Here is an 8,723-nt window from a genome sequence, read left to right as displayed (position 1 = left end):
TACCTTGGTAACCAAAAAAATAAAAAATAAAAAATGTAGTGGAAGCCTTAAACATGTGGTTGAAGGGTCATATTTTAACCCAAAGCATGATATTTTCCTGAACTTAAGCATGTAGTTTTGGTGCCTAAACCAGTACACAAGTGAAAAATGACAATAAAAAACGACTTAACTAAACTAAATTCTGAGGCTGATTCTCTCTTGTCCATTACAAGACACAAACTGTGGTGCTCTGAGTGAAAGTTTGGTTGCTGGTTTATATATAATTGCATTTCCTTCAAGAAGTAATTGAGACTGTATTTTCATTGTATGAGATCATCGTTTTGTGGAGACAGACCGTATCGTATAGTTGATTTGGCCACTCCTAAAGGTTCTGCTATCTCTGATTAGGTTGGTTTAATTTCTTCGGCCTAATGATGCACTCCTTAACTTGCACTGCAGCGTCTTTGAAGTGCATGTTGAGAGCTTCCATGAACACTGAAAAAATTTTCTCTTGAAATAAAGTCCAGACCTTTTTATATCATTAATTTGGGGCGGCTGTGGCTCAGGTGATAGAGTGAGTCGGTCGATGATCGGAAGGTCGGCGGTTCGATTCCACCCTGTAACCTGTTTCATGGTCGTTGTGTCCTTGGGCAAGACACTTCACCCACCTTGGCTGGTGTGAATGCGTATGAATGGATTGTTTGAGGTGGTGGTCGGAGGGGCAGAATGGCAACCACGCCTCGGGCAACTGTGGCTACAGTCGTAGCTACCACCACCAGAATGAATGTGTGTGAATGAATAATTGACAGTGTACAGCGTCTTTGAGTGTCTAGAAAAGCGCTATATAAATCTGATCAATTATTGTAATTAATTAATTAAATAATTTGTTGTGAACTTTGAAAAAATAGACCACACCTGACCATGAAACTGCTAATCAGTTAAATGTCGAATTACTTAGCTTCTGTTAAAAAAAGGGAGACTGTCAGGGAATGGGGTTTTGGCCTGTGTTGATTCTTGTCCTGCAGGTGTCCACCAGAGGGCGTCCTAGAGAACTCTGCTCTGCTGGGGCTTATTCCCTGCAGGTGTGTTGTCCACACACCTGCAGTTCATCAGTCTTGTCACTCGTGGATAAAACGAGCTGTCACCAGTTACTCAGTGCCTGAGTGTTGACCCATGTGGTGACTTCAAGCCACTTGCCGAGTTTTCCTCTTGTGTTTCCTCGTGCCTCCCTCTGAGCTTCCGAGTGACTGTCTCTTCTTCTTTGAAGATTTTTTTCCTGTGTACCCGCTCTATGTTTGTGCTTCCCACAGCCAATCTGCGTCAGACCCGAGTCTTCTCCGTTGCTCCCTGGATTATCTGCTCACGACCGGTAACACTCCTGCCTTTTCCTCATTCCTCTGCATCGACCACCGTACAGCCTGCCCGCCCCAGCCATCTACAAGACCTTCACTGATGTTCAGGCCTGGTTCAACCTCATCATTGCACATTTCCAGTAACTGTAATAAACCTCATTGTTCTAACTCCTCTTCTCCTGAGTGTCATTCTGCATGTGAGTCAGAAACATCAACAAAACCATGACAGGGACTTTGTAGAAAAAAAAAAAAAGACTAATTCCTGTAATGTAATGCAAAATTGCTGTTGAACCCTTTAAAGCTACACTTCAATCTCATCTTAACACAACTGGCTGGACATCTGGCAGGACTTTTGGTTATATGGTGAACATTTAGAGGAGAAACCACAAACTGTTGGCTCTTTGTTGTGAGCTTCCAAAAAAGGACGCGGCGCAGAAAAAAGAAAAAAAAAAAAACTTTCATTTTGATAATACTTTCTCAAAACATTGGAAAAGCAAGTTTGATGAGTACACGGAAAGACATTTGAATCAGTGACATGAAACTGCTTTGTGAGCGCACAACTCAGCAAAAAACCACAACAAAACCTTCTGCTGGAACAGAGAGGTTCAGGACCAAGTCAAATGTGAAAGGAGCTGACGGGGCGTCAGCATCTCTCTTCAGATCCGCAGTCTGAACACAATTTGGATTGAATGTTTAATGAGCAGAATGCAAAAATAAAGTGACAACAGCCACCCTGATGTTTGAACCTTCTGCTGACATGTAAACACAAGACTTGAAAGACAGATGAAGAGGAGATTTGGGTCAGAAGGGTGGAGTTGGTGAAAGTCAGAAAATTATAAGAGAAGAGGAAGCGAACCATGCAGACAGAAAGACAGCCGATGGTGGATTAGATCACAAAACTGCACTGTTTAGATTCAGTTTCCTTTACCTTTATTTGATCAGCATTCATTGTAATTGCTGCTTGTAGCAGTTAATGGTATTGTTAAAATCATCTAAACTGATTCTATAGCTTATTAAATACGACATTTTTCTATCAAAATCCCATCTTTGGTGCACATTTCTACACCAATGTTATCTTATAAGATGTTCTATTTATATAAATGTCCCCACATATAGAGGTGATGGAGATGATCGAAATGTGTTTAACAGTTTCAACAAGCCGAAAAAAAGGGCAAATAATTTAGCTTGACTTGGTTTACTCTAGTATTATACAGAAAAATGTTTTTGCCAATAACTTATTCAATTTAGTGACATAGAAAATGTGCTGATTTAATTATGCTGTTGTACTGTTGGGGTATTTTACAGGGTACTTTACAGATACGTACATGCTGTAGCACTCTGGTACTGTGTACTTTCTATTCTTTATTTTCTCTGATGTCTTGTAAACCCTTACATCCTCAGCATCAATGCATGCATGACGCAACAATCCAAACTCCATTCATTCCATTTTTACATCTAGACAAGGTGGAACTCACATCTCTGTTTGTTGCCGTTGCTGGTGGGGAGGACGGAGGCATTACGTGCCAACAGTTTGACTGGCAGAGATTTGACCCGTCGTAACAGCGGCACCGCCACTCGCGGACGTTTGACTGGCACCACCCGAGGAACCGGAGATACCCTGCCATGGTACTCAAACAACCTGAGAGGAAGGCAGGGGAAGGGAGGAGAGGGGGAGAATCAGAGAAAAGAAAAAACAGAAGGGGAGCGTTGAAAAGGACGGAAACAAGGACAGGACAAGAGGCATTTGGAAAAATCCGAGAAGCAAAATGGGAGGAAAGACAATGAGAGAAAGAATAAAACCAGGATATAAGAATTATGGAGAGGATTGGGAGGAGACTTAATAGGAAGGAGCTGAGGAGAAATAAATGAAATGAAAATCACCATTTGTTGATCAATAAAGAATGACTTTCAAAGATGCCAAACATTTACATTTACATACGTTTAATCTGTAACCAAAAATAAGTTTTGGAAGAATTGCATTGCTGCCTGTTTTTTTCTTTCTTTCACTAACACAATTACGATCACAGTTATTAATATGGAGGGTATTTTTCTGAATTGTCCACTGGCAACTGACACAATTTTCAGAATTATGCTTCTGTGCTCCACAACAGCGGATTTTAAATAAAACAACCAGAATGTGATAAAGACTTTGCTAGAAAACATGTAAAACAACAACAACAACAACAAAAAGAACAAGATTCTTTGGACAGCTGGACCCCAGATTCATTTGTTCCAGAATGATGGAGACAGGATGGTGAAGGAAAGGAAGGGCTCACAGTACATCATCCGTCAAACATGGTGGCGGCGGTGTTGTGGCATGAGTATGTATGGCTGACTGTGGAACTGAGCCACTGGTGTTCATTGATGATGTGACTGCTGACAGAAGTAGCAGGATGAAGTCTGAGAAGCATAGATGCTTTGTGCCCAGATTTAATAAAGTCTGGTAAAACTGATAAGATAGCCATCCGCAGTACAGGTGGACAATGACACAAAACATACTGTGAAAGCAATCCAAGACTTACGAAATGAAATGAAATGAAAAATACTTTACTTAAAGAAAGAAATGAAATGTTCTTAAATGGCCCAGCTGAACTTTTTTTACTACTTATTGAAGGCAGATCTTGAGGCAGAAACTCTCAGAAACAAGCAGCACCTGAAGGCAGCTGCTTTAAAGGCCTGGAAAAGCATCCAACGGGAGGACAGTCAGCATGTTTTCAGACCCAGGATTTGCATCAAATATTAAAAATAAGCTTTATGTTTGCAATTACACTAGCTTGTAAAAAGGGAAGGAACCATGTAAAACAGGGATTGCTTAATTTCAAATGAATTCTGGTTGTAAACAGAGGCAAACTGATAGTGGTACTGTCCAAATATTTATAGACCTGACTGTATATTATTTGGTTTTCTTTCTTTTTGGTCTCCTTTCCTTTTTACTTTTCTCCTAATGTTAGTGTTTCTGATGCCCACATGTAGGGCTACGATTAATCCCAGTCAACAGTGCCAAAGTACTTATTTTATTAAATTAGAGAAAAATTCTTCAAATTGTACTTGTGCTGCATGCATGATACACTAACGGTGTGCTATTTGGCAGTGATTATAAAATAACATAATCAACTTTAGTTTGCGTTCTTGCAGAAAATAATGCAAACTGCATAACAGTAGTCAAAAGGTAAACATATGTTTGACCTCAAAGTTGCTCACAGGTGCAGTTAAACCTAACCATCGTGCAAACAGTTCCTGCTTCCTGTCTCAACCTCATCATGTGCTGGTATTTACAGTGATCACAGCTTCCTCAGCTCCTATTACCTACTGTCTAATAGCACTTTCTGCACAATCAATTGATTTCAGGTTGTAGCTCAGACTTGCTGTGAACTACGATGTGTGTCACAAAAGTTCCAGGACTGATGTTACAAAAGATATATTTCAAACCCAAACTACAAACTACCAGTTTTCCCCTTCAGATGATCAACCAGCACGTCTACAAGGAGATCCTGCAGTGTTTGCTTCGTTCAGTGAAGAGGCGAGAGTTGTGGCAGGACAAGTCGTGGCTGCTTCACCATGACAACGCGCCTGCTCACAATGTTCTGAGCATCCGACAGTTCCTGGCTTAGAAGAACGTCGTCGTGCTGGAGAACCTCCCTACTCACCCCACCTGGCTCCGTGGGATTTCTTCCTCTTTCCCAAGCTCAAGGGGGTCATCAGGGGGACCTGTTTTGAAGATGTGGACGAAATCAAGTGCATGGCGGCGTGGCAGAGAAGGCTGGGACAGTGTGTTAGACTTCAGGGGGATTACTTGGAAGGGGAAACTTGTAGTTTGTAGTTTGGATTTGACATATATCTTCTGTGACACCAGGCCTGAAGCTTTCCTGACACACCTCGTATGTCAGGAGCTTCTCAGGAGAAACAACAATTTGGACGCAACTCGAGTGGCTGTGCATTAATTATGTTGCTTACTAGCTGTAATTTTTGCTCTAGCAGCGCAATGCAAAAAAAACATCAGATTCACACTTTAATACATCGCTAAGAAACAGGTAAAACCCAATTCAGCTATAGAACCTAAACAGGAAATTAGTATGTATGACAAGTTTTCGTGCTCTTCATTGTCTGCCATTCTCCTGCATGATGGTACATGGTGCTTGGTTAGTGACCATCGGCTGCACACTACTCTTCATGGTGCATTGTGGGATATTTTGAGTGCACTATATAGGGTGTTATAACAGTTGTAGTTGTAACTTAACATTCGGACAACAGTACAGATGGCCAACACTCTATATAGTGCACTATACATAGGGTGTAGTGAGTGATTTCGGAGACAGTCCATATTTGTTGAAGGTTGACCCAGAGAGCAGTGAGGAGCGAAACTGACTGACAGCCTGAATTCACTCTGCCCGCTGAACTTTGACTTTGACTTTGAAAATCTTTAATGTCCCCGGAGGGCAATTTGGTTTGCAGCAAAAGTTAGAATCACACAGTAAATCTCACATGGCACATATGATAATACAAATTATACAAACATACATACATACATGGTCGTCATAAATTACAATACAGTATATTATCCCCAACACGTTCACCTACAGCATATTAAGAAATCTGATGACAGACGGGACAAAGGATTTTAAATATCTATTTGATTTCGCCTGACAAGGGAACGAATACCTCCTCTTAGATGGGAGGAGTCGAAACTCTGCATGAAGAGGGTGGAGAGGATTGGCCAGAATGGCTCCTGCCCTCTGAGTGGCTCTAGTTTGGTAGACATGATCAAGGTCACTCAGGCTAGTGCCAATTGTTTTTTGGCAGAGTTTGACCACATTCTTCATCCTGCTCTTATTTTTAATGCTGAGGTTCCCAAACCAACAAATCATTGTAAATGTTAAAAGAGATTCAATAAAAGATGAGTAAAACATTTTAAGAAACTTCTTATTAACATTAAAAGACCTCAGTTTCCTCAAATAAAACAGCCTCTGATTTGCTTTCCTGCAACCCTGCTGCTGCTGTGTTTGCCAGCGCTGTTGCTAACAGCACTGAGCCACAGAGGTAGCTGTGTTAATTATTGTCTGTGCGATACTTATTTAATCACTTTAAAGAAGAAAGATGTGTAGATGAAATAAATCATGTTGTGCAAAATGATCATTTATTTTCACCGTTAAAATATCTGCAGCAGGAAAGATCTCTGACTCCTCTAGATGTACTTTATGAATCGTCCTGTAAACTGTTACTTCTCTTCAGGTAATATCAGGTCAAACCTCGAGTGAAAGAGGCTTTGTCACTTTAATGGTGTGCCCATCGTTTTACGAGAGCCTGAAGAACATCCTGTATGTAACTGCAGTAATACTCATGGTCTGGACTGTGTATGGTTCATTTATATACTAAAAATTTGAGCAACTAGGTGAGTATGTGAGATGCATGCTGAACATAAATCAGTACCGAGGTCTGTGGTCCAGCTGGTTTGCACGTTTTGACAACTTTTAACACAATGTGTTCTTTCACTCAAGGATACATTTTCTGACTCTGGCATAGAGGGTGATTTGAGGGGAAAGAAAGGAGGGGAGGTTAAAGAAGGCAACTTGTGGCCAAAAGGTCGAATCTACTGCCCTATTTCCTTCAGGGGGGAACTGGATTAACACTGAAAGATAGGGTGAAGAACTGAGACGTCTGGAGGGAGCGCTAAGTAACACCGCCACTGAATCAGACAGCTGACGTGGTTCACATATATGATTAGGACGCCCTCCATGTGGAAGTATTCCAGCACATTGTGAGGTATAATACTAGGCAGGAGATGTCAAGACAGGACCAGAACATGCTGGAGGAGTTATGTACAGTATCCCATCTGGTTGGAACTGCCTTGAGGATCTCTAGAAGACCGTAAAGCAGGAAAGGGAAGTTTGCTCAACTTACTAACACCACAAACCATCCATCTATCCATTATCTATACACCGGTTAATCCTCACTAGGGTCGCGGGGGCACTAGAGCCTATCCCAGCTGACTTAGGGCAAAGGCAGAGGACACTCTTGTTTTGAGTGTGTTTTGCTTTTGTCAGATCTTTAAAAAAACATGTTAGATTAATTATCCAGAATAATTTCTTTGATTGGTTGTCAATTTCAAGATTGCGGATCTTTTAACACCAGGGAACAAGATATGAGATGTGTACACTTAGGTTTAGTATGCTACAAATGAATCTACAGAGTCATTTTTTGTTTGAGTGTGTGGATAAAGACTGTGTGTAACAAGTGCCAACCTAAAGTTATCAGAGTTTGCTGAGGTGCCATGCTACAGCTGGCACCTCATCCACACTCCACCCAACTTCCCAGACAAATCCGCAGCCTCTCCTACAGGACCCATCCATATAGTTCCATAATCTTCATTGTCATGCATTCAAGAGGGAATCAATCCATTTTCTATTTTTGTTATTGTGATCTATGATTCCAAAAACAGGTAAATGATAAATAAATCAGGAATTCTAAGACTTTAATTATACATTTTTTGAGTTCACTTATGATAAATCACCTGCACAAACTTAACATATTTGAGTCAAAGCTTTCCATGATGAGTAATATAATTTATCAACTATGTAAAACCTTGTTTTGTTTATAGATTTCAAACCTCAAGGAAGCAGAGCCCTATTGAGTTTGTTAGCATTTGTCATTATTTTATTCTTATGCCAGATCTTACAGTTGCAGTGAGGTGGAATGAGTAAGAAATAAAAAACATGCCACTTTAACTGGACAAGATGTGCAAATCGTTTCTGAGAGAAATAAGCCCAGCAGGCCACATGGTGGTGCTGTTACAAGGCTATTTTGAAAAGGCTCTGCATCTCATACAGTTGGTCCAATTGACTTTCAATTTAACAAAAATAAATAAAAATAAAATAAAAAATCAACATTAATGTGCTCATTAAAAAGGCATCATAAAATCTGCTAAGATGTGTGTTTTGCTAATTTGTGTAATGGGAAAAAAGTGACATCTCCATTTTTGATTTTAGCTGTATCAACACACATTTGGTATTTCTGCTGTAAAAGGACAAGGTTGGTCAAAAAAACATGGCCACCATTCTCAGCTCTTCACAGAGTAGGGCTTTGGAGGAAATTTGTCATTGAAGATTTGTCCAGTCATCATAAATCTGAGAAGATATGATTAGGTCAGGTTTGGAAATAGGTCTACCAAAGCATTTTGAACCTAACCCATAGTGGGTACCACAAATGCCACCAAGTGGACAGAAGTTCAGCGCTTATGGTACACTTGAGCTGGGAGGAAGCATTAGTCCAAATTTAAAGTAACACTTTGACTGGTGCGTGTGGAGTCTCTTCATCATTATGTTATGTGTACTTCAACTGAGACCTCCTGCACTGTCACTTGTATGTACTGTTCAAAATAATGCTGCTTGACTTAAA

The 8,723-nt window shown here is 40.5% G+C and overlaps 1 protein-coding gene across 1 annotated transcript in view; it reads right to left on the bottom strand.

Annotated features, from left to right (window-relative positions):
- Positions 1-2,806: 2,806 nt before the first annotated feature.
- Positions 2,807-8,723, bottom strand: part of raly (RALY heterogeneous nuclear ribonucleoprotein) — a gene marked incomplete at its 3' end in the record, with an annotated part of 14,946 nt that continues 9,029 nt past the window's right edge. Inside the window, exon 4 of the mRNA XM_008302369.1 lies at positions 2,807-2,970. Coding sequence (XP_008300591.1) covers positions 2,807-2,970 — 164 coding nt within the window. The remainder of the gene's footprint in view (positions 2,971-8,723) is intronic.

This window comes from Stegastes partitus, unplaced genomic scaffold (assembly GCF_000690725.1).
Source record: "Stegastes partitus isolate 25-593 unplaced genomic scaffold, Stegastes_partitus-1.0.2 Scaffold1802, whole genome shotgun sequence".
NCBI lineage: Eukaryota > Metazoa > Chordata > Actinopteri > Pomacentridae > Stegastes > Stegastes partitus.
Note: the sequence above shows the minus strand (reverse complement) of the source record. Positions and strands in the feature narration are given on the sequence as shown.